Source organism: Takifugu rubripes, chromosome 5 (genome assembly GCF_901000725.2).
Source record: "Takifugu rubripes chromosome 5, fTakRub1.2, whole genome shotgun sequence".
NCBI lineage: Eukaryota > Metazoa > Chordata > Actinopteri > Tetraodontiformes > Tetraodontidae > Takifugu > Takifugu rubripes.
In genome coordinates this window covers 11220297-11246393 of record NC_042289.1, presented here as the reverse complement: position 1 = coordinate 11246393, position 26097 = coordinate 11220297, and the positions used below count along the sequence as shown (strand labels likewise).

The 26097-nt window shown below is 46.2% G+C and overlaps 2 protein-coding genes across 2 annotated transcripts; one reads left to right on the top strand and one right to left on the bottom strand.

Annotated features, from left to right (window-relative positions):
* The first annotated feature begins 222 nt into the window (after nt 1-222).
* Nucleotides 223-20249, top strand: plekhh3 (pleckstrin homology, MyTH4 and FERM domain containing H3). Its single transcript, XM_011604151.2, has 13 exons — nt 223-841; nt 3934-3989; nt 8166-8260; nt 10738-10920; nt 11829-11986; nt 13456-13579; nt 13768-14065; nt 15162-15369; nt 15515-15642; nt 16059-16179; nt 16514-17002; nt 17116-17307; nt 18137-20249. The coding sequence occupies exons 1-13, from the start codon at nt 707-709 to the stop codon at nt 18305-18307; spliced, it is 2358 nt and encodes a 785-aa protein (XP_011602453.1). The 5' UTR covers nt 223-706; the 3' UTR covers nt 18308-20249.
* Nucleotides 20250-20546: 297 nt separating this feature from the next.
* tubg1 (tubulin, gamma 1) lies at nt 20547-25736 on the bottom strand. Its single transcript, XM_003964787.3, has 11 exons — nt 25557-25736; nt 25103-25215; nt 24743-24910; nt 24589-24657; nt 23680-23759; nt 23480-23606; nt 22469-22555; nt 22085-22234; nt 21850-22002; nt 21605-21766; nt 20547-21492 (listed from the first exon to the last, which is right to left on the bottom strand). The coding sequence occupies exons 1-11, from the start codon at nt 25603-25605 to the stop codon at nt 21295-21297; spliced, it is 1356 nt and encodes a 451-aa protein (XP_003964836.1). The 5' UTR covers nt 25606-25736; the 3' UTR covers nt 20547-21294.
* Nucleotides 25737-26097: the final 361 nt, after the last annotated feature.

Below are 26097 nucleotides of genomic sequence, written 5' to 3'. Positions count from 1 at the left end.
AGATCTTTAAATAATAAAAAGAATTTCGCTATCTGCCCTTGTTATCTTTAGCTATTTAACAGGCTAACTCTTCACAATACCAAAGCGATCATAAATCAGTCTGTCCGAGGGGCGTGGTCGGTGGGCGTGCCCTTTTGAGGAGTGTCTGCGTTCACCCAATTAAAACCTTAGCCGCTGTGTTGTGGGCGTGGCCCGATCGCCCACAGTATCCTGTCCGAGACCCAGCACGCTTTTGTTCAAACTGGAGTCAGAGTGTCGGTCCAGCGCAATAGTTCCCTTTATTAATACTTCAAACGAATGTCTTTAGGAAACGCTGACAGCAGATATCTCAAACGGGCTCGGTTCTACGTTTTAAACCCGCCATGCCGGTTTTAAGATAACGATTTAATATCGTGCGTTTTCACAACGCTGGGACACCGTGAGCAAAGCACCTGAAGTCCTGGGAGATCACTCTTTTTGATTTGATTTCTTAGTTGTGTTTGGACCATGGCGAGTGTTCTGAAGACCTGCCTTTAAAGCACCTATCACATGAGTGAGAGAAAGGAGAGTCCTCGGTGCCCGTTATCCTCCTGGCCGGATCTATGGAGTGGCTGCCCACTTCGCTTCCTCGCAACTCTTGGAGTCACTTGCGGCGGCCGAAGCAGCAGCGGTGGTGTTGAAGTCATCGACCTGGATAGAAGAAGGCGGCACACGTAACCTTATTTGAATGCCTTTGCACGCAGTTTGCTGGTTTCTGTGCTGCAGACAGGGATTTAGTTTGCTCGGACGGGACTATGGGGAGAAAGAGGAGGAAGAATCTTTTGAGTTGCGCAACAAGGAGGACTTGACTCCCAGTGGAAGGGTAACTATCCACCTGCACCTCACACCGTATCTAATTGGAGGGATTTATTACTCGTTTTCCTTGTTTGTCGTGTACATGGATGATGTAACATTACAAAATCCAAGATTGTCTTGAACGAAACGCACGACAGGTTAAAAAAGAAAAGTTTTTCAAATGCTTATAAGCAGCGTGGCCTTAATAAAAGGCCAGTTTTAAAATATTTTCGGCGGGCTGTGCTTTTTCACTCGATTGTTAAAGTCTGTGGGATTTCCAAGATATGTGCGCGCCGCTGGCTGGTTTAGATTGGATTGCATGCCCGGGGCGACGTTGAGCAACGCTACACACGCACATACAGTATGTGCGCACATGCAAACTGTAAACCCCAGTGTGTTGGAGCAATCATGTGTACTAGCCCTGTCCGCTCCATTGCGAGTAAGACTGCAGCCTTGTCTTCTCTGTAATGTTAGTCATCTGATCGGGCGCAGAGAGTTCAGCATTGTCCACCCATTTGTCAGAGGGGCATTGTTGAATTCAGTTGAGGTAAGCTCTGTCTGTGTGAGCCAACATGCTGCAAACCACCCCAAATCCAGCACTTTGCGTTTGTCTTCCACATACAGATCCTTACTATGATCTTGGCTTGTATTCTGGGCCAGTCTTAATTATTATATGTATCATGGTAAAAGGTACATGTGCTGCTTAAGCATTGTTACAGACCTGCTGGTGATATTGTCAAGATGTTATCTGTTGTATTTATACTTTAGCTACTTGCAAACAGCCAGTAATATGCATAAAAATGCTGCATACATATATTTTCCCCATTGCTGCTTAACAGAAGTTTAACTGTACAAGCAGCCACCAGATAGCAGCAACATCTGCTGCTCAGAGGTGGATGTGCTGCAACGAAGCGCTGATTTTCTTGGAAAGTAAAGTTTATTCCGCAATTTCCACAGCACAATATATGGAGTGTGTGCGTTCATGATTAAACTTTATTTGATGACTTTAGATGGCAGTGTGGGCAATAAGAACAGGCCTTTATTGTTAATTGTTAATTGAACTGTTTCATCTTTTGAAGAAATGGTTTCAACCGTTCAAAGTATGCGTCATCATAATTCCACAAATCCAGGTTTGTCTTCATTTCTGTCCCCGTCAGTTATTATAATTTAGTGTCAATAGTTTATTCTGGGTCAATAATTAATGCCAAATTAAATCCAGCTCATCAGCTAACCTAGCCTTGAAATCCTCAGGCCCTCCCTTGTCAATATACCAAGCTAACTGTTATCATCGCTGTTGATGTAGGGGGAGGGGAAAGCTTTGACAGTCCCCTCAGGGCCGTGTCCCATCTTTTACCCAAAGCACTCAATTTTCTCCACAGCTTCATGATCATTATTGTCTGACAGCGGGTCACATCTCCTCGGGTGTATGCATCTTTTCAGCTTAACACAACACAGAGCTACATGCACTCAATCAGGTAGGCATCTGTCCTGGACAATAGTAATGGACACAGATCAGGTTTAGGACGTCAACATTGTCCTCAACGTCTCACCACGATGAATAAGCTCACATAGCACTGAAGCTGAAGGCCTTTCTTCTTACCGGACCTCTTCTTGCTTAGATTGGAATCGTGAGAGAGTGCAGATGCTTGTGTAGACTTTGTGCTTAACAGCACCAGGCAGTGTCAGAACCTTTTCCTTGCATGTTGACAGTCCTCATTCAATGAATTTGCTCTCCAACAGCTGCCCAAACAGTCACAGTGAGCTGAATGCCTGCAGTGTTGGGACAGTAAGGCACTAATTTTAGGACAGGACATCCGTCATTTTCTCTCTCTTTTCATGTTTCCACTGAGACTTTATTCAGTTTTTATGTAACAAGTCACGTTTTTGAATGAGCTACTACCACAGACTGTTTAGGCCTGCTCCGTTTAAAGTGCGGCCTGCAATACCACAGCACATCCTGTTACTTGGAGCAAATGGAAACAGTCCAGCTATGATGTGAGCAGGTCCCACCGACTGTCAATACTGCCCCCTGTCTTCAGAGGTGTCACTGTATGCTGGTTATATTTGGTTTGCCTCACCACCTTTAGGCCACACATCTGGTCTACAGGCCAGTGCTGGCTGTGCCCAAGCATTTCCATCTGGTCTACTCCCCCCCACCCCCACCCCCCCTTCCCCAAGAGGAGCTGAAGAGAGAGAGAGAGAGAGTAGACTGGCAGGGGTGGATATAACAGAGCGGAAGTCAACCATGGAATGAGCAAATCATGGCATCGGATCTGCTCCAGTCTGGAGTGATTCATTCCCTGACCTTCAGCTGAGCATTGGCTGGAGCTTAATCTCACGCAATCCTCATTTCTCATACCGCAATAAAAATCCTTCACGATAGCGTAGAAGTGCAACAATTTCTCCTAAGCCCACATACATTTAGAATCCTTGTTTATTCGAGTTATTAAAAGCAGGCTTCTTTTTTCACTAGAGTGGCTACACATAGGCAAATGTGTCCAATAGTGTATGAAGTGTGAGAGGCCCAGAGCTGTCCTGGATAGTGTTTCAGGTAGGCCAACCCCCAAGTTTGGTGGGGGCAACCACAGGAGTTGGCTCAAGGCTGTGGCTCATAGAGACAACCATCCGGGCCAATTGGGACGCAGAGTGCAGCTCTGCACTCCAGGGAAATGGTCCAAGCTGCACACAGGCAATCACTGATGGGGTTTTCCAAGGTCATGCTGGGGCCTGAGCACCATGAAAAAAAGATCCTTTTTTACTTCATTTGAGACTTGGAATTAAAAGTCCATTGTTACACTCATGCAATTTCATTTCCTGTGTTTGCTAGTGGCAGCCCCATTTAGAATCAGCATACAGTAGCAACGATGCCGACCTCTACGCAAAACACTAAACCAACATTGATTTAATACAGATCTCAGGTTTGCAGATAATAAAAAACAACTTCTGCAATTGCTTGAATTTAATGTTTTATGTTTGTGTTGACTCAAATACAGTGACACCATGTGACATTTATGCAAAATTAGCCTGTTTTGAAACTGTGTGGAGCAAAGACTTTCTGTTTTTTTTTCTTTTGCCTCGCATCCTCATGTGTTTCCTCTGTTCTCTTTCTTCTCTTGACAGAGTCCAGCGGAGGTGACTGTTTGTCAACCAACTCATACAGCCAATGGATCCAAAGGGTGAGGACAGATAATGTTCATTAAAACATGAGCCCTCCTCTACTGTTTGAAAATTTCTTCTATTTGTGGTCAAATCTCCTGTTAACACATCCTCACCTGAACACACGTGTAAATATTCACATTTTTATTGACAGATGATCAGATGTTCTCCACTGCTAACCCTTGTGTCTCAACACAGATGGCCTGTAGGGCCATCCAGTGATTCCTTGTGTGGTTTCCTCATACTAAAATTGTTGGTGATACACAGAGCCACTGGATGTCTCGGCAACCACTGATTTCAGTAAACTACGTGGGTTGGCAAGTGAATTCTTGCATCACCACTGAGGAATAATTAATCTGCCCTGCTAACTTGAGCACTTACCAGAAATGAGTCACAAAGTTCTTGTGTGAGGCCCAACATAGAAGGGTAGTAGAGTACTGGTAACTCTTTTTGGGGGGGAGATGAGGAAAAGAACCAGGTATTAGGCCATTGTTTCCTCACCTGTGTGGGCCTCAGTTTACAGTAATAGGAAAGTGGATTTTGAAGTGGAAGCGAAAGGCTGGGCAACTGGACTTGGTGACTCAGTTCTGTGTCAGAAGCACACTAAGGAGAGGTGTGTCTTGAATGTGCTTGTGTAGTACCACATCCACCCACGTCTATGGTACTAGTGCGGCAGTGTGTTGAGGACGTAAATAACCCTTTTAAAAAAACTGGGTTGTAATTATCACACCTAATGCAGATTAGTAACTGCGACGCCTCAAAGGTGACCGGCGCACGCAGAGGGGCAGCTCGCTGAAGCAGCAGCCAAGCTAGTCGCTGACACGTCAGCTGATTGTTAAACAGCGGATGGGAGCTTCACTTAAATGTCACATTATAGACATGACAGCTTTTTGCTGCGTGTTTCTCTGGGGCTATTAAACCCATCATAACTCTTGGTTTAAATAGTGGTATTCCCATTTAAAACTCAAGTATTTGGAGAAAAGTGAAATACCACATATTAAAAAAAATTATAAAAAAATCAAGCAATAAATATCAAAGCTGGGGTTTGCAGCCATCTGCGCTAGTGCTTATGCAGCGAAGAATAGAACATTTCTGAAGATGCCGGTAGTTATTGCTTTGATATGTACACCAAAATGACTATTCTGTTTTTACTGTTCACAGGTGAACACGGACAGATTCTTTATTTCTGGTGCCAAAAACAGTTTAGCCTTTAACTTGGACGGGAAAAGAAATCTGTTGTTGTTGGCCTGAGACCAACCACAAGTGGATCAGAGCAATGATTTGAACTCTTTTTATTAGTCTGGTCATTGTTGGGAAGGCTGTAACAGATAGGCTGTGTTTACACTGACCTCTCCATGTCAGACAGCTTGCAGAGGGTGTGGGTGGGGGGCATATCTCAGCCAGACACTGTCAGATCTCTCAAGTCTATCTTCCTGTCAGCAGTGTCGAGAAACTTTCCCCCCATGAGCTCTGCTCACAATAGCTCACAGTATCCTTCTCAACTCATTCTGTTTGTATTCATTAGTTCCGCCTTATAGGTGGGAGAGTTAATTAGTAACTATATCAAAAGGTAAGTGGACACTTGAAGACTACTTGCTCTTCTTTGTCATAAGGATCAGTGTACTCATACAGCCTTTATTGCTGATCAGCGCTCTTTTTGAGTCGCAAAGTTACTCTTCCTGTCATATAAATGTGCCCCTCCTCCTCATCCGTTCTAAAAACATGACTTTTTCTCTCTTCCTTCAGCTCAGTCCAAAATTTCTTGGCAGTGGTCTTGAGTAAACAACATATTTTTAGCTGAGAGGTCATATAGGCCCAGTCTTAATCACCACATTCCCATTTTCCCACCAGCCCAGATTCAGCAAGAGGCCTTTGCTTTCTGCTCATGCATCGTGGGTGAGGGGATAGAGTCTAGAGAGAGAAAAGAGGATGTGTCTGAAGAAAAACCAGCTCTTTAGTATGTCACATAGGATTTTAATAAACTGTAGGGATGTGACCTCCATTTAACTGTATAAAATGATGCACTGCTGTGTCCAGTAGTGAAAGATAAAGCCAGATTTTCCCTTTTGGAACTATTCCTGCATTTACTTCCCCGATTAAACCTTCAACACGTCCACACAAGTGTCATTTTGGCCGCCGTGTTCCTGTGGACATGAGGTCAGCCTCTGCATTCAGAAACACGTTTCCCCTGATTCTGCAGAGGTCATCTATGCCCCAGAGCAAGGACAATACTTTTCTAACTATAATTACTGTCTCGCATTGTTACTGCACACAGAACTGTGATCAATAGTTCAATGGCACAGTGGCAACTGCCAGACAGACATGAGCTGATCAGATTATTGTGGCACTCGCGCTGAATTTAGGTCTGTCATCATCATTGTTACCTTTAACAAAGCGATGCGGGCAGTATGCTGCTCTCCAGTTGTGACGACCCTGCACAAGGACGCGAGAGCTGCCAATAATAGTCTATAACTTGGCACCACGTATAATGCACATATGACTTTAAAATAGGGAGAACGTAATAGGACTATCCTACTTTTGAACAGTTGTCATGAATGCCGGTTGTTGTTGACAACTTAGATAATTCCCTGGCCTTTTCAAGTTTTTATAGCAAAGCTTTGATGTCAGAAAAATGCAAAACAGAACCCCAAATCTAAAGCAGAAAGACATATCTTGGGGTGAACGAAGACAGTGACGATGCCTTTTCACTTAGGCCACTCTCTGTGCTGTCTAAATCCCCACTCTCTGTGCTGTCTAAAGGTATAGATCTTAAGATTACTGGGCAGCTGTGGAAATCTCAAAGCAATCAATATTCAGAGATGTATGCCTGCATATTTCAAACCAGCTCAGCGCACATGGACTTTATCCCACATTCAACATACATTCTTTTTCATTTTAAATCTGTGAGTTAGAATCCTGATCACCACAAATATATCCTTGAAAAGTAACAAATTCCACGTGATCATAATACACCATTATTTGAGATTAATGGCAAGGTGGTCTTGAAAAAAAGTGTCCTTGAGCAAGATACCAAGTCCTAAAATAGCTCCTGGAGCTGGGTCTCCGGCGTTTGCCCCTGCATGACAGGTTATTCCTAATGAGCATGTTGTACCCTGTGAGTAACACGAGTAGTGTGAATGGCTGCATATGGACTTGTAATCTAAATCACTATGGTCAAAGATGAGTAGAAAAGGGAAATATCAATCCAGTCCTTTAGTCAATGTACAGTAAAATAACACATGTGAAAGGCTGTAACCTCTCTGGAATTGTAAGCTGAGTCACAACTGGTAGGGCTATAGTGATACCTATTGGTTTTTGCTGCCATTCATGGAGCAGAACCTCTTAAAATAACCCGATCAATACCAACCTACAGTAAATCAGTGGACAGATTAGGAAACCGCGAGCTGGATATCCCTAATACGGAAGTCCTGTGGAATCTACTGTATATTCCCAGGACAATGTTAATAATGAGTAAGCTAAGAAGGGAGTCGCTTGTTCCTCTACATTAGTGAGGATAAATAAATGTGGAAAGTTCAAGTTTATGCTAATTGAATAGACTAGAAATGGGCCTTGACCCCAGATAACCTACATGACAATCAGATAAAAGTTGGAATTTGACCTCAAAACTGGCCACCCACATTTATATCTGTACATATATTGTATGTAAACACAATCCCACAGAACTCTAAAGAAAAAGAAGGGATGGCGCTTCAGCGGAATTAAATATGTGTTCGATGTTTAGCTGGGACTGTCTGAGGCTGTGACCTCCTGAACTTCGGTCGTTCTCTGCCCAACATGAGCTGGCTGGCTGGGAGTCAGACCGGCGTCTCCCAGTCACGTTTATTTTCAGTCTTGCTCGACTCGTCAGTCAGAGTGATAAAAGACAGACGAGCTGTCCGCAGCGCTGTGTTATATATCTGTGTGTGTGCGTGTGTGTGTGTTTAGCTTGCGTGCTGAGAGGGAGGGAAAGTGGCAGAACACTGTAGGACAGATATTTGTGGCACTCCTTTTAGTACACCCCCCCATCCCAACCACACACACCCACACAGCCAACGGAGAGGTTGGTAGTTCCAACGGCATGGTGTCACATGGGACGTCAACAGCCAAGTATATGTCTCTGGGCCAATTAACTGTCCAGTAGTCCTCCTGAGTCGTCAGGAGAAGCAGTTACAGTATCCTCCTGTTCCTCCACACAGGCACACAATCTCTGAGGTGTCAGAAGAGATGAAGAGCCTGGTAATTGAGAAGAGTAAAATGGGACTGGATGAAGAGCCTGAGCTGCTGGTTAAAGGTGAGTTACGATTGCATGATACTCATTTGCGCTGAATGCACGCTCCCCCGCGGCCACCCTGTTAAACTGCTCCTAATGTAAATATAGTTAGTCAGCCAGTCAGCATGGCAGCAACTCAATGCATTTAGTCACAGTTGTGATGATTATCTTAAAGACAAACCACTGGAACAGGAAGTAAAGCGCATTTTAATAACTGAACCTGAATGTGACATGGTGTTCAGAAAATGCTGATCTCCATCTTTACATACATGAAGTTCTAGGGTTCCCAGGGAGTCGCTTACAGGACATATTCAATGAGCGGAACGTCTCTGGGCAAATGTGTCAGGAGAGATGAGGAGCCAGACTTGTTTATGCTGAGAAGATGGGAAAGTAACGCAAAGATTGTTGTAACCAAAATATGCAGACGGATGCGTATGAAGGCAAAACATGCCGAACCTTGAAGAGGGCGGGCTACTGGCTGGTAGTGGTGTAATAGTGTGGGGGCTATTTATGCACATTTCAGACCACTTACTACCAATGGATACAGTTCAATGGCCAAATATCTGCCTGTGAACCACGGTTGCCTCTTTGTGCCTCTTCGCATGCTCACATACTGACAATAATTCATGATACAAAGTGAAAGAAGTGTGTGTGTGTGTGTGTGTGTGTGTGTGTGTTTCTTGGCCTGTTTCTAAAAGGGAGCAGTAAAATGACAGCACTTGGATAAGTTGCATCTCAATTGGATTGGCAGCAGTCAGATTGCCTAATTCTGACAACAGTTACTATGCACCCTCTACTAGCGCCCCTCCTTTATTGCAGCTGTTCCTTCTCTGTCTCTCTTTCACCGATGGAGTTCCCACCAAAGCACGGGACGGTTACTCAGCAGGACCTGCAAGGCTGCAGCACATCTATAGTTTAGAACTAATCCTTCACTGCTCTTTGGATTTTTTTTGAGTATTCGCGGATATTTTTTTGCATTTCCACTTGGAAATGATGTTAAGCCAGTGGTTATGGCAGAAGAGGAAAATGGTCCGATGACAATTAATCTTCATAAAATATGCTGTTCGAACATGTTAGACTACATATTGATCCGCTAATATTTTCAGCAATGTTAAAAAATACAAAAAGTCCATTTTTTTTCTGGACTGGAATGTACTCTGTAAGTGACAGGATGTTTGCAGTAAAGAGATGGAGAAGCACAGAGAAGAAGATTGTTTGCTCAGTCTGTGTTTGAGGGGGCTGGGAATTGAGGGTTAGGGGTCACAAATGAAACAAATTAAGGGTGAGCTGTGGCCCCCAGGGGAGACATTAGTGGGCCACAAGGATGAAGTCCAGATGGTGGACTCTGGAAGAATTATACAAGGGGTTTAGAGACCTTTTGTTTAATAATAAGAAGAATAATGTACAATATCTGTCTATCTGTATTTATAAGTGATAATGAAATTTTTTTTGGGGGGGGGGGGGGGTGATAATTAGTTTTAACTGAACAAAAACAGCCAATACTCATAGCTCATTTCAAACGCCTGTGCACTCCGATGCTGTAGGGGGAGCAATAACATCCAGCATTAGGAAAAGACATGAAGAAGAGTTTTCAAGGCAACCGTGAGGAGAGTTGATGTTTTTCACTGTTTCTGCAGTGGAAACCAGAGCAATTTGTAGCCCAGAGAGGGAGAAATGTTGTAAATAACACTGTCATTATCTGTTTATATTGGATCTGGTCATTTTTGTGCACCCATCTATGTCCACTCTATCTTAGCCTTTCTTACCTTTGAGTCACATGACCGACGGTATCAGCCTCAGAGCATTCCGGGGGAAGATAAGTAACAAAGAAAACACCTCAAATTTGATACAGCCTTTTAATACAAACCAATGAGAGGAATGCAGATGAGAAAAGGGGACAGGAAAAGAGAAGAGATTAAAAAAAGAGCAGGTTGAGAGCTGTATCTGTGGGTCGTCCTGCGTCTGTAATAAAAGCGCTGAGGTAAAAGACATTTCAGAGTCCGTCAGCTTGTCTGCCTCCTCTAGTCTGTCAGCAAACTCAGCCAGCATTACCTCATGGTTTTTATTTATCCATTTCATGTTTGTTTTTTATGCCCCCCCCCCCCTCCCGTTGCGGTGATAAGTACCTCTGGGATTTTTGTTCTGGGCTATATCTGGTGGGTTTATTGCAGGGCCAGACCTGCCACTTATATCATTTAGAAGAATTCCTTAAACAGGAAGCATAGCCTGAGAGGCTGAGGCTTTTTTCGACCCTTTGGAACACGGCTATTCAGGGAGGAAGCGGTGGTACGGGTGTGCCGTCACTTCCATTTTCACCTACTGTTGTACACAACCGAATGGCCTTTGCTTGTGTGCTCTGCTGCACATACACAAGCTTTAGGACATTTGTCGCAACATGAGCTTTTCTTCTTTGTTCTCATTCTCTCTCATCAGTCCGTGTGTTGTATCCTCTGTAATTCTAACAGTGGAATGGTGTGGGTGCTTATCTTTATATGTAGGGTGGCTGTTACTGGAGGTGAGAGGAAACTGGATCAAGCAGCGGCGCTACTGGTTTGTGTTGAGCCAGGATTCCCTCGACTATTATAGTGGATCAGAGAAAGGAGCCCGCAGACTTGGCACGCTGGTCCTCACCAGTCTCTGCTCCGTCATCTGGCCAGACAAGCAGAAATACAAAGAGACAGGTGAGGGTGGCCACTGATGCACAGAATGACCCACATGCCATTGCTGACCTGCACCTAACCTCTCACATGACAGCTTAGACCCTGCAAAGGAAAGTTCAAGGGTCAAGATGCCATGAGAAAGTGTTGTTTTTTTTAGATATAAAAAAGAATATTGCCTTAATATAACAGCTCTCTTGTCTTTCTGAACTAGAAACAAAAGCTCCAGGCCATTAAGAGTATTTGATAGATGCAATTAAAGAGTCACCAAATTTATCTGCATCATAAAGCAGGCTGTCCAGTTGGTCCACATGTCAGTGAATGGAGGACTGTGTCCTGCTGACATCCACAAACCACTTCATTTAACCAAATGATTTGATAAATTTAAATTCAGTTCTTTACTGATTCAATAATCTGGGGGCTTCCTTCAACCACTGTACCACTGTCAGGAGCTCTGTCATCCTTATCACTACTGTGACTACTGTTTTGTTCTCCATAATCAACCAAGCCACTGCTATTAGCATAATGTATTTACATCCGTCATGTTAATTCTATTACATTGTAGAACCCAAACAAAGAAGGATGTGTTGTAAAGTCAGTAAAGCTGTCAGGCTGCAGACCTGAGGCCTGGGGACCATCTCGCGCTCCACACAAAGGAAGCCCGTATTTATGCAGGGAGAACACACGGAGGGTTTAAACACTGGCCTCCTAACTCATCAGCAGAATCGGGTTTTATTTGGCTTTCCTGTGGTCTGAGGTTCCTCTCAGTGACTTTTGACTCTCAGTGAAAGCCAGAGAGGAAGTCAGGAAGAAAGACTCTGCCAAATATGCAAAACATCCAGATGCAGGGAGCGTTTCTCTGTTGTCTTCCATATTTTAGTTCAATTACAGTGTCAGAATAAGGTTCCGGAAATGCTGAATTGTGCTTTCAGGCTTCTGGAACATCACAGTATATGGGAGAAAGCACTGCTACAGACTGTACACCAAGCACTTCAACGAGGCTGTGCACTGGGCCTGTGCCATCCAGAAGATCATTGATACGAAGGCGCCAGTAGAAACACCAACGCAGCTCCTTATTCGGGACATTGAGGTGGGTGTTCAGATGTTTCCACTGCGGAGGAGTCAGCCTTTACTGGAGGCTGATGTTTCAAATAACTCCTGATCCGGCTCGTGATCTATTTTCTAATCTATCCTGACTGAATTCTCAGAACTTGGGATTTTGTGGAGTTATTTAACTCCCAGGTGAAGTGATTTTCATGTACCGTAAAGGTGGGATAGATGTATTTATGGACAGGAGAGGTTGAAGGAGCAAAGCGTGTCAAAATCTCAATGAGCCAACTCATCCTGCAGTAGCCTAACTGGGGGGGGGAGCAGCAAGGCCAGATAAGCAGTCATTTGCCTAGCCTCCTGTCCCCATAATCTCCCAACGAAAGTCTCTAATCTTGAAGAAAGTGGTTAATCTTCTTGCTTTCGTCTGCCCCAGTTGGCTCCCTCATGAGGGGCCAAGTTCTTAAGGAGCAGAGGGGGGGGCTGCTTGCTTGGATATCAACTCATTCGTTCTATTTTTAGACGCTTTTGACTTATCTAATGGTGAGAACCGGTCCTCATTCTCTCTTAGTCTCACCATATGTTCACTTTAGGCACAGGCGCACTTTCTCAAAGGGAGGATCTATTTTCTCTTCTAAATGCGAGATTAGGACTACTTTTCAAAAATGAAACAAAAAGTTGGTTTTTTTTGGGTTTTTTTGCTGTTTTCCAGTCATTCTCTCCACACATGGAGCAGCAGGGGTCAGACATGCAGACCAATCGTGGAAGCAAAAGTTTTCATAGAATTAGATTTGGTTTTTTGGACTGCTAATTGTGTTGAGGTGGGGGTGCTGGAGTCTATCCCATAAGGGTGCATACAGACAAAGAAAGGGTTCAACCCGGCTCATCTGAGCATTCGGGGGTTTGGTACCTTGCTCAAAGGCACCTTGGAAGAGGTCCTGGCACCTCTCCTGCTACCAAACCACCTTCCAACTGTTGCCCCCCCCCCCCCTTCTCATCCCAGTCCCCGGCATGCTGAGCTGTGATTCTTTGCACGTGCAGACTGTGCATATCCTCACGTTTCCACGCAGCGGCATCTTATTTCCGCATTTCAAATGGACGAGTCTGTCACCACTGTGAACCCAACACTTCAGAAGAATCTGTCGTCTCTGCTCCACTCCGGGGTAGATCTTTTTTGTTCAGTGGGGGCAGAGTGGCAACATTTCTAATAAGCAACAGGTGCCGGAAGGCTGATGTATGGGAGCCATCTGTACTGCTGGAAGGCATCTATCCACATAGGCAACGGAAGACACAAACACAAGCCTGCTCAGTCATTGACACCAGCAGATGAAATATATGTTAGCCAGGCTCTCGTGGTTTGCTGGGTCATCATTTGACCTTTCCTCTGCTTTGAAACTCGCCAGAGCTGAATTCTGACCCTGGTCGGCTCGACCTCGTTCACCTTTGACAGACAGGCTTCTCAAGTTCAAGTTTATTGTGAAAATAACATAACTTTGATTTTTTTTTTTCTAGGAGAATAAATTCCACCCTGAAGTAGTGGAGCACATCTACCAGCACAATCCCATATTGAAGTACACCCAGGGCCCCCTGTACGCTCCTCTGCTGCCCTTCCCTTATGGTAGCCTGGAGCACACCTGTAAGTAGTCCACCTTTACATCATAAACTATCTGGAACATTATTTTCAATCACAACTACATATATGATTTCATCAGAGACTCTAAAACAACTAATAAAATTATGAACTAAACCAAGGCTGTCGGTATATAAAGGAATTGTCAGTGATGGTCTGCAGAAATGCAGGACTGATGTTCCACCTGTTTGCAGACCACAGTGGGAAAGGCTATGGTTCCGTCCGTGAGGAGGCTGTGAAGCTCTTTAACTGCCTCCAGCAGCTAGAATCTTCCCGGGAGCCTGTTCCCATCATCCAAGGGGTTCTGCAGACGTGCTTGGACCTGCGGCCCCTCCGTGACGAGGTCTACTGTCAGCTAGTGAAGCAGACCAGCTACACACCTGCGCCCTATACTGCTGCACACCTCCGCTACTGGCAACTTCTTACCTGCATGAGTTGCACCTTTCTGCCCGGACCCAACGTACTCAAGTATCTTCGTTTCCACCTGAAGAGGTGAGGAGCCCACAGAAGGGCCAGATCTGTAGTCCACAACACCTCTCCCACGTGTGTTTAAGGTTTTATTTGCTTGTCACGTGTTTAAAACAGAACAGTACAACAAAATATGATCAATAGTAATGATTTAATGTGCTGCAACAATAATGGTATTAACTGACGTGGTAAAAAAGACCAGCAGATACGCTGGAATCACTTAATTTTGTTAGTACATCATTCAGTGTTTCACACCAGGATTTACAATCCAGAATGAGCTTTTCTGTCTTTTTTCTGTGCAAGTGTTCCATTAATAACATTCCATCTGACCTAGTGACATTCAACACCACTATTTTCTGCCTATATATATGTATATTTATATATATATATACCGGTATATGCTGTATTTACATGCATGGAATCACATTCCTGCAAACCAGACTGATGCAGCAGGGCAGCATTCCCACCCTCTCGGCCCTCCTTCCTTTACCCAGTGCCATGAGAAACAGCCCGGGAACGTCTGGTGACACAGAGCAGGTCAGGAGGGAGAACAGAATGGTGGCGAGACAGGAAGGAGTGAGGAGATTAGACCGCAGGAAGAATCACACTGTTGAACAAAATCAACAAGCCATCAGAGGGAAGGACGGGCCTTCTCCCTATGGAAGAATGTTTGCAGGCCACTTTTGTTCGCCCTGAGAAGAGCCTGTCATTATAATTGCTTCCTTCCGTTCCTCCCTTCTGTTTACATACAGCATAAGTCCATCAGCTTGTCTTTCACACCTCACACACTCTGCAGCATGTGTGAAACTTCAGGCTCCATTTGGAGCTCCTGCCTGCCGCCTTTGTGTTGCCCTTCTGAAATAACAGACTCAGGGAGGAAGTGGCGGGTCACACTGGTTCACAGGCGTGGATAACACCTTTTCCTGTTTAGCGCACTACCCACACTCTGTCCTTTCTTTGCATTTTACATTTATTTGACGGACTGACGGATATTGTGCCCAAAGACCTTAACAGATGAAAACGTTTCTCAATCCAAGCGTTGCCAGCCCCCAAAATAAAGAAATTCAGTGGATTCTGTGTTTATTGGAAATTCTGAAAGGGTTCACGCAATGTTTTGCAGGATCCAGAGCCAGAACCCCGAGTCTGAGATGGATAACTATGCGTCATTCATCAATGAGGCTCTGGATAAGACCAAGTGTCGGGAGTGCGTGCCCTGCTGGGAAGAGATCCAGACCCTGATGAACCGACAGAAAATGCTGTGCACGGTCCACTATCCTGGTCCTGGATCGTGCCAACTCTACATCAGCTCACACACGACTGCCAATGAGGTCGGGGGACACTTCTTTTGTTCTCAATTGTGTTCCGCTTCCAATTTTCAAAGAACATCACCTGCTTATCTATGCTGCTTATCTTTTGTTTTTACCTCCAAATGAACCTTTTGGGTGCTCATCTGTCATTGCTACCAACTTCCAGGTGGTGCGGAGGATGCAGGAGAAGCTCGGCCTGCAGGACAGCAACAACACATTTGCACTGTACAAACAGAGCTCGGTCTGGGAGCAGCCAGTGGCCGGCAGCGCTCTGATCGCAGACGTCCTGACCAGGTTTGTAAAGTAAATGTCAGTCTTCAGCCTGTAAAACAGAACAGACCCCCCCTTCCCAAAGAGGTCAGACATAATAAACAAGTAGACAGACGAGCTATCAACAGCTCCGGCAGAGACCTGAGTCATTTATCACCCACTGAACGTGAACACAGCAGGAGATTGTGTATTTATCTCCTCTCACCCTCTTAACGTGCACTGTTATCCTTGATAACTGACGACCTTGTCTCAAATACAGCACTTGGCTGGGAAACTGGACTTGTATTATTTCTGCCAGCAAAGCAAGTCACAGCTTTGTGAAAGCATGAAACACTTGAATTCAGGTTCATGTTACAGTACTCCAACAATACCTGGCGACCTGTAGAGAACACGTTTAACATGGAACAAATTTACGACTCTTGTTTTGTCCCCGTCTGTAGCCTCGCCAGTAAAGAATCAGAAGCCAAATCCCAGTGGAAGCTGTGTTTCAAACTCTACTGCCTGATGGATACAGACAGCATATCGGTGGACAGCATCGAGTATCTCTTTCTGTTTGAGCAGGTAATGAAGCAGAACGCAGATGTCTGAACTGTGAACCATGAGCCATCCTTGATTTTACTGCAGTGATTCATTCGTCACATTTCGTTGAATCATTGTTTTTATGGAATAATATTATATGGGTGTAAAATGCATTCAAAAGTGTGACTAAGAGCGCTGGCTGCAGAACAGAAGGGGCAAAAAAGAACTGGCACTTGTTTTATTAGAATAGTTTTCCTCGGGTCTCTCCAGGGAAGAACTCAATGAAAAAGTCAAATGGTTTGGGATGGAAGGTTTTGATTACAGGAAGGAGACTTACCGACAGTTTGTTCTGTATTTTGCTTCTTTCCGGCCTCAGTGTCACGAGATGGTGGTGCGTGGACAGCTGCCAGGCTGTGAGGAAGACCTTCAGACCCTCGCGGCTCTCAGGCTTCAGTTTCTGATGGGGGACTTCAGCACACACGCCCCTTGTCCTCCTCTGGAGGAGCTGTTTCCAAATCACATGTTAGAGGCTCGGGTCCTGGTGTCCCTGTCTTCAGCACAAGCCCTGTCCCCCTGCCAGGTGGCAGCTCAGGGCTGCCACTCCACGCAGCGCTTCACCTCTGGGCTGTTGGCAGGAGCGCTGTGGAGCCACGCCGCCACGGCGGCGCACAAGCAGAAGCTCAAGCAGGACATTCACCTGCGCAGTCGGCTGAAAGAAGAAGCGGCGGCAGTTATGGGGGTCATCCTGGAGCGGTGGCGAGGTCTCGTCGGCTACGGCTGCAGGGACAGCATAGCCGCTTACCTCGCCATCGCACGCCAGTGGTCGGGTTTCGGATGCACGCTTTACGAAGTGGACTTCTACATTGTGAGTGCTGCGCCGGCTACGTCGTTTTATTTATTAGGGTCGCTAAAAGTTAGACCGCCGCTGTGTTCCGAGGTCGCTCGGGGTCAGTTGTGCTGACATCTGGCTCTCCCCAGAGTTCAACTGGAAGCTTTTCCCAGAAGCTGTGGTTGGGCGTCGCTGCTACATCTGTGTCTCTGTACCGGCAAGGAGAGGCTGAGGCCCTGGAGTCTTTCCCCTACGGCCAGATCTGTTCCTACGGTGTGTCTGATAGCAACACCTTCAGGATCACAGCTGGGGACCGGGATCTGCTGTTTGAAACCACCAAGGTATTCTGGCACCCTCCTCCAGTTAAAGCCGCCCAACGCCGCGTGTGAACGCCGCATTGCTCGGTTTTATCACCTCCGTGTCGCTGTGCTCGAAAGGCCCTCCCTCCGTCCGTCCGAGCCGTTCTAAAAACGTATAATTCCGCTCTCAAAGGAGCGCACACGACTTATTTTGGCTCCCCAACCACAGCCAAGCACCAAACTTTTGAACTTCCTGACAACAGTGGGTGAGTTTTATTACAGCAGGGTATTGCGTTAAGTATGATGCAACATTTCTGAGAAACCAAGACCCCCCCTACCCCCCCCAGCACAAAGCAAATCCTGTTACTTTGGCCTAATTGACTTGATTTTCCTGCACAGAACAAAAATGCCTCTGAACATTATTGGGACATAAAACTGTCTGTTATTTATTTATTGAGGCCAAACTAAGAAGGCTCGTTTTAATAAACTGTCATCCTCGTATGGGCCGACCTTAATGGAATTTTACCAGGAATGAAAATAAGATGGAGGAGGAGGAGCCGTGGTTCATCTTCCTAACTGCTGCTTATTGCTAATCAGAGTCAAGGGGGGGGGGTGGGGGGGTGGGGGGGGTTATATTTGCTATATTTCCATAACAGCTGTAGAAGAAAATATGTGATGAAATATCCATTCCACACATGAAATGTTCCCCTGCAAGTGCCAAATATCATCATCATCATCATCATCATCATTATCATCTGCTTTTAGATGAGCCAATTCTCTTGGATGCTGGAGAACACCGCGCAGCTCCACCCTCCTGTAGCAGCGCCAGACTGATGCTAAAGCCTGACCTTCCTCTCTTTCTCTCTGGCAGCTGGCTGAGATCATGCAGCTGATGAATGCCTACTTCAGTGCCATCCGTTGCCCACAAGGGAAGGGGGAAGACGTGGACATAACCAAAGCAGAGAGTACAGAAGTTGGGTTGAAACACTTGGCCTCCACACTGACGCCCACGCTGCTGGAGCTGCCCTCTCACCCGGTTTGAAAGGGACCTATACTTTGACCCCCCTCTGCCCCCCCGCCTCCTCCCTCTCCACGTGGCGTCCTGAGGCCCACCCCGGTCCCCTGGACACTCCACCTCTTCAACTGGGAAAGACACGGCAGCCAAAACAAAGAGAGCGCTGTTTTCACTCCCCATCCGTGAAAATAAACCCTTGCTGCGCTTTCCAGCTGAAGGAGCGGGAAGATGGGGGAGGGGGTGGGTGGGGGCACGGGGGACAGGAAAGGCAAGGCAAGCGGGTCTGTTTGCGAGTGAGGCCAGCAACCCACAGAAACCAGCGCGGTCGATGATGAGCTGTCACACACTCTTCAGCCCACCACTCTCGTAGCCAGCTCTGCTACCCTGCATGCTAACCCTCCAACACCCCCCCCCCCCCCCCCCCCCCCCCCCAATTCCATCTCCCCCCCCAACAATGTGAGACGCTGCTTCAAGTGTTGCTATGCCTGGAAGAGCCAAGCAGAAGAAGAGCTGTGGTAACGATCCGCTTTGGCTCCGGGTGGAAACGCTGCTCTCAGCGTCGGCTTTCCTTTTCCTAGAAAGCGGCCATCACTCATGCACTGCTGGAATCGTTTTGGGAACATTCTGTGACACACAAACACGCCCTGCTGTGTCTTTGGCAACTTTCCTTTTTACACACTCTCTCCCTCACCCACACACACGCCCAGTCAGTCACTCTCACGTGCCCCGGTGCTGACATGTTCAGAAGGGGGCAGTTTTCTTAAGGTCCCTGCCAGACCTGGAACCATCGATGCAGTCAGCCATGTGAACTTGGAACTGGAAACAGATGTCGAACTCTGCAGCCAAGTCGCTCCGGCTGCCGCAGCCATATAGACTCTCACCTATGGGATTATCTGCGCGCCTGTATGTGTGCGGGATCAAGAAAACCATTTCCTGGATAACATTCAGGACCCGACTTAGCTCGGTTTGCTATAATCCAAAGGATATTGGAGCCCCTTCTGCATTGTTTCCACCCCAGCGCTCGCATGCATCCTTCGCTGGGCTGCTCGCCGTGGCTTGGAATCCTTGAGTTTTGCTTAACTCGACTGATCATCGTACTTACGGCTGTTACCCCGAAACGGCTCGAATCTGCTGACGGCAACAGGTCCGATTTAGATTATTTACGAAATGTAAATACATGTTTAATGGAAGAAAACCCAGCAACTCTCCAGTCCCCCCAGAGGTTTGTGTCACTGCGGCTTTTTACCGTGCAGTTCCCCATCTGTCTGCTATTTAAACTGATCTTTCTCATCTAGCCTTGGATGCTTTTGTAGTATTATTTATGCAACTTCTTTTGGTAATAGTTCCTTGCGTCTTAAGTGTAGACCCAGATATTTGAGGCTTTTAGTTCTGCTCCCGGAAGCAGTTCAGATCCTGTGTAGCTCCTTTTTGTTTCGCCGCCGTGTGTTTGAGCATGGACCAAAGACGACTTTCTTTTTTTTTTTTTTTAAAGCTTTTATAACAAATGATCCCAAAGCAGACAGATATTTCGACTCGCGTCACATTTGCTTGACTTAAAACTTGAAACGTGAGACAAAGACGAAGACAACCTGCAGTAAACGCTCAGGCGGAAGTAGACTCGAGACGATAGGCTTTGCAAATCCGAGCAGTCTGCGACACGATGTCACGCAATAAAGCAGCCTCAAGACAACCTCTCACCACGAAAAGCCTTGAAGATCCATTGCACAGTCGACCCTGCTTCTGTCCTGAAGCAACACTGGTTTTTCTACTACAGCTGCAGGCAGCTCTGAACTTTATACGGATCGAAGCCGGAGATGTTGCTTTGTATTAAACTCGTTTGTATGTTGCATGGTACCTTTTTAGTTATGGGTGTATAGTTAATTGCACTATCATTTGTTTTGAACTAACTTGGAAGTGCAATAAAAACTATAAATACTGTAAGAATTAATAAAAAAATAGCACCATTTTACATGATTCTTGTTTTTTGAGGTCTTCAAAATGTGTTTTCTTCACTAGTGTTAATGCGAGAGGGCCCTTTTGCTGTCCCTGGTGCTGGGGGGGGGGGCTGGGCAGCCCACCAGTGTGCAGGTGATGTCAACCTGGTGTTGTTTCTGCAGCTTCTTGGTTGCTCTGTCAAGTTGTGCACCCCTGGGTTTGGTGCTGTGCCACCTTCCATGTCTGGGCTGGGCCTTGAACCATGAACCCTGTTTCCCAACCCAGTCCCCAACAGACTGAGCCACCACCACCAATGAACCAGTAGATTGTATTTAAAATTCCAAATGTGACGTAAACATTTGTTTATTCGGCATTTTACACAGGTCCAACAAGCAAAGCAACTTAAGAGACACAAGGCAGAGATTGACAGGCAAGGAGGCGTCACCCTGGCAACTAGGACAGCGGTCCCGCATCGGTTCTGGCTCGAGTCCAACTACAAGTTTACTATCTTGTCAGTCAACTTTACCATCGATGCGTCCGTCAAACCTGCTCAAATTAAACAAGGCAACTGAATTTTTTTGAAACCTGGAAAACAACAGCACCAAAACTAAAGACCTTTACTCTGTAGAAAAATAGACAGAACCGAGGCAACATCTTTTCTTGCATTGCTGGAAATGGGCGGCTCACGGAAGAGAATCGGAAAGATGACTATCGAGGGACATTAGGGACAGGTTATACTGGTGCTCTTCGCACCAAGTAGGCTGCAACAACTTCACCTAAGAAGATGGAAACTGGGGTTTGACAATTCCCAGTAAGTGACACAATCCAGACAAAAAGTTTTTGGCTAATATAACTCTGGACGTCAGTATTCATTTATCAGGCTAACCCTGTATTTATGTGATACACACACACTACTGTTACATGCTAGACCAAGCCAATAAATACCATTGTGGAGACGCAGATTTAAAGAATTCTGTCCATTTGTCAACCAGGTATAGAAAATATGCTGCTGAGTGGACATAATTAATGTGAACTGAGTGGAAGGAGATATTCTGTGTGGAGCAGAGGAAAGAGTCTGTTTATTGTTCTTGTGTTCCCCAGGAAATATAGTCAGGCCGCGTAGCTGCGCTGTACTCCTCCACCAGCTGCTGGACGACTTCACGAGAGTCGTCCAGCTCGTCAAAGTTGTCCTTGAAAATGTCCTCCTTGCGGAACTGCTCCAGGAAGGCCTCGCGTTTCCGCAGCTTGTCGTACTGCCGACTGGTCCTCTCGAACAACTGCGGCGCAGCCAGGAGACGCATCAGTGCTAAATCCAGTACTCAGAATAACTTCAACTCAATTCATGACCCCCCCCCCAGCTGCTAAAAATAGAAAAAGAGCCCCACTTACAGAGGAGATACTTGTGTGATTGGCCATCATCAAACCGCTGACTCGGTGGGCCGACGGCAGGTACGGGGACCTCCTCGACAAGGCCACCTGGATGCTGGCGGGACCCCAGGGAATGAAACTGGCAAGTTTTCTCTCCCGAATCCTTTGGAGACTTTTGTGCACCTGTCCAAGAGTGAGTCAGAACCAGTGAAGGAGCCGACGCCGCCACGCGCGTGGCCAAGAAGGAGGAGGCGCCGCGTTCCTACCTGCGTGGGATCCACCTCGCCCTGGATGATGTTGAGGATGGCGATGTAGCAGTGGCTGGGCTGCCTCTCCCTCCCTGTGGAAACCATCACGTTCTTGGGCTGCAGAAGCCTCCTCATCACGTCCAGAACCGTGGTTTTCCTGACGCTTGCAACCTGAAAGGAGTTGCATTAACCACCAGGCCGTCGTTTTAAATCAAAGCCACAGTACGGTAGGAAAGCCTCAGCTTCCACTCACAGACTGGTCAGTGGTCAGTGGCGTGTACCCAGTCATGAGGAAGTGGAGGCGGGGTGTCGGGATGAGGGACGCGATCAGGCCGATCAGGTCATTGTTCATGTAGCCTGGGTAGCGCAGAGTGGTTGTGCTCGCCGACATGATGGTGGAAACCTGCGGAAACATTGAACACCGCCTTTAAATTCAATCCCGTGGGACAAAAACAGCCAATTTAGAACTACGTGGACATGAAAAGTAGAAGAATTACTTATGCGTTAAGCGCAATAACGGCCGCCATTTTAACCGATCTGAATTCAGATCAGCTCCAGCAGCACCTGAGCAGATGACGCTCCGCCTGCTGCGACAAACGGGCCTGCGATACCAGAAAAAATATCGCCGTTCGCTCACCAGCTGATTGATCTGGGAGAAGGAGGGATTCTGGATGTGCAGCCTGTCGGTGGCGATGCGATTTAAAGCCGTGTTGTCCAACACCACCTGACGTAAAAACACACAGAGACGGAACCTGAAGAGAGAAACTGGAGCAAGAGGGTTACGGGACCAGGAAAGTCTTAAAGAGCAACACAGTGTGCTGCTGTTAGAAAAAGCGGATTAGAAAAGGCAGACTGTAGAGACAGAACAGGGGGACCAATTGTTGGGCAGATTCTATTAGCCCTGCGGCTAATTGAATCAGCATCAGGCCCTTACACGAAACCCCAGAGGAAGGAGGTATTAGGAGGGGAAACCCCATTAGACTGGTGGGGCATCTGAACCCAATAGAATCAAAATATGTCACTTTTATTGCTTCCCCGCGTGAAAAAACAAAATAGCTTTTTTAAACGCGTGGAATCACTAAATTAGCATAAGAGCCATCAAGAGCGTTAATTGATGATAAAAGTGCCTTTGGAAACTCAGTGTAATGTCACAAACTTCAGTTTTGGAGATGAATACGACAAACCACAACTTGTTTTATATAATTGAATGAATTACTGATGGTTGTGGTTTCAGGCTGGATTCACATTTAGCGTGAAACTGGTTTTCTGACGCCGTCATTAGCGCCCGTAATGATCCTCGGAGCCTTAATCCTATTTAACTGATGCCAGGGCTGCACTCCTTTCATGTCTTAACACGTTCTGACACATGGGGGAGAATTTCCTTGGCTGCTGCCATTCACGTCAGAGCGGGGAAGGACAAATTTGTTTAACAAGTCTGACGTCACATCCTAATTTTATTAGCTAAATTTGATTTTGTTTCCTGGTTCAGCTGACTTGCAGTGGAAACATTTAGTGTTATACCGTGACAACGGTCCCAGGACTTTTCCGGGGGGGAGGGGTGATTTATGAGGTGATTTAGGGGTTTGGCTGGACAAAGCAAAGACACAAAGGGATTAATTAACCCTCATTATTCAGCGCCGCGGCTCACCACGCAGTCTGCGTTCTGAGTGAGCCTCTTCAGCGTGAGCAGCGAGTTGTATGGCTGAACGACCACGTCGCTCATCTCGTCCTGGTTCGGGAAGACAGAGTAAGTCTGTACCAGCTTCTTTGGATACCTGAGGGGGGGGGAGATACACACTGTGATTCTTGATTTTACAACCTGATGAGAAAAACCAGTGTGTTTTCAACCTGTCGTTGAGTTTCTCCAGGAGATACGATCCCAGTCCTGAGCCGGTCCCCCCAGCAATAGAATGACACAAGACGAACCCCTGCAAAGACGCCTCAGTTATTCTCGGCGACATGGTCCGGCTGCAGCACGGGCCATACGTGCAGGCAGCGCGCCGTGTGTGGGTGAGCAAACACTTCTCCTCCTACAGCAAGTATTTATATAAACGGGAGCAGCTCCACCTCACAGTTACCCCAACGCAGCCCTGTAATACCTGCCTTCTACCCTTGCCCAGCTATTATCACCAGACGTTCTGCACAGCACACCACGCCCTGCCAACACACACACACACACACACACTACAGCACAGCCCACCGATCTCGGAGTGCACACAGGAGCGCACGTGCTCAATAGTAATGTGGGGTCATGATGTGAACACATTAGAGAAATTGCAGACCTCTGCGGGGAAATGAAAGTTGTTTCATAGGAGGCTGGGTTCTAAATAAAAGTTCCCAAAAGGCACCAAGAATATTACCAAGGCTGTTCTAAGGCTTTGCTTGGTTCTTGATTACAGCCAACAGGACCATTGAACATGGCCCGATTTATTTTTGGAAGTGTTTCACCGCAACAAAGTACAAGTTTCTGAATAAAAGTTGCGTACTCTTCATACCGTACATTCATACCAGCTGGGCAGAAACTTACCAGAGAAGCAAAAGTGTCACGAACTAAATTAGCATGATGCAAAATGACAAAGATACAGAAAACAACCATGGAGACATTCTGCAGAACCTGTGTTCCAGAAGAATGAACTTCATTACATCGGTTCATGCTGTTTCTCTGAAGATAGAATCGGGGAATTAACCAGTACGTAGAATCACCCCCACATTCTCACATCAAATCACTGTTAACTGGGTTATTTTAAGAATTCCCACCTCCAGGCTGTCGCTTCCATCCGCTTCTCGGTCAATGATGTCAAAGATATCTTCCTGGATTTTTTTACCCTAGAAAGGAAAAAGGCCCCATTTTAAACCCACTCTCACCACTATTACTTGCATGGGACTAAATAAAGCAATTGCCAGCGCTCACCTGCGAGTATCCACTAGCCCAGTTGTTCCCGGCACCCCCGCCGTGCTCAGAGAGGTAGATGTTCTCTGGATTGTACAGGTTTGCATAAGGTGAGTTGAGAATGGAGTGAATCACCCTTGGCTCCAGATCCAGGAGCACCGCTCGGGGGATGTAGTGCTCATCATCAGCCTGTGCAGAGAGCAGCGTCACGGGTTTTTACCGTACACGGGATAACTACGCCACCTAGTGGCGACACATGTTGTTGCAAATAAAGCGCCAGAGGGGGAAGAAACTAAAGAGTGTAAAGACAGAAATGCTTGGTTTGTTCGTCCCTGGGGAGGTGAAAATGGCACTGAAGCAGACAGGGTTTAGATGGGTCACCTGGTAGAAGAACACATCCTTTCTGTCGGTCCCTTCAGTTGCGAACTCCTCAACGATCCCCTCAGGACTGATGCCGTGCTCGGCACACAACTGCTTCCAAAACTCAAATCCAACTGCAAACACAGATACGAAAATGAAGGCGATAAAATGAACAAGTTTATGCTCCTGACAGCCACCGTTATACAAAGCGCACTGCGGATAGCTATGACCCATTTGTTATAACATTATCTCTGGTAAAAAACACCAGATATGTCAAGTCAGTCAAGACATACTAAGTTGCTTTGCACTCTTTAATTTACATACTTGAAAAAAAGTGATTTAAACAAGCCAACAATGACTCGTGAGATGACTAAAAGCGTATCATCTTAGCAAGCTAATTTAACGCCACAGTTTGGACTAACATCACAAGGATTCTAATCATATGAACGGAGAGATCCTCCCGTTTTCCACGTACTTTGATTTCCACACTGGCCCAGCTGGAGCGTTATTATTTCCCGCGGCATGTTGTTTTAATCTTGCGCTTATTTAGCCAGTACGCACGCTAATGACCAGCTAAATAACACAAAAATACCCAAACTGCTTCGCACCAGCCTGCTTCTTCCCGCTTGGTGCTGATGTGACGCGGGGGCGACTTCTTCTACCACACCGACGGTGGAGAATACTGCCCCCTGCTGTAGCGGAGGAGCCAGGTTTTGTTTGATATTGCAACAACAGTATATGACGGCTGGTTGTATAAATATTTCACCACAACCTCAGACTGAAGTCTATTTTATCTGAATTTGGTGCGAACCAGCGTTCTATTTTCAATACCTTAATAATATGTTGTGTGAACTCATGAAGATCCGTTGAATGTGTAGTTTCATGAGCTCAGTTCCCTCAAGTGGAAATGTTTTGCAATTACATCTACGAATAAAAGTATTAAAATGGGTTTATTTCATTTTATTTTTGTAGATAATCTTTAATTTATGCTCTGAAATCGGCGATACGGTACACAC

Bases quoted from the DNA above. Each gene is read 5' to 3' on its own strand.
- plekhh3 (XM_011604151.2), top strand. From the start codon at position 707: ATGCCTTTGCACGCAGTTTGCTGGTTTCTGTGCTGCAGACAGGGATTT. The intron at 8,261-10,737 runs GTGAGTTACGAT...CTTTATATGTAG, and splicing joins GCCTGAGCTGCTGGTTAAAG to GGTGGCTGTTACTGGAGGTG. The intron at 11,987-13,455 runs GTGGGTGTTCAG...TTTTTTTTCTAG, and splicing joins TCCTTATTCGGGACATTGAG to GAGAATAAATTCCACCCTGA.
- tubg1 (XM_003964787.3), bottom strand. From the start codon at position 25,605: ATGCCGCGGGAAATAATAACGCTCCAGCTGGGCCAGTGTGGAAATCAA. The intron at 25,216-25,556 runs GTACGTGGAAAA...CTGTGTTTGCAG, and splicing joins GGGCCAGTGTGGAAATCAAA to TTGGATTTGAGTTTTGGAAG. The intron at 24,658-24,742 runs GTGAGCGCTGGC...TTTCCTTTCTAG, and splicing joins GGGCTAGTGGATACTCGCAG to GGTAAAAAAATCCAGGAAGA.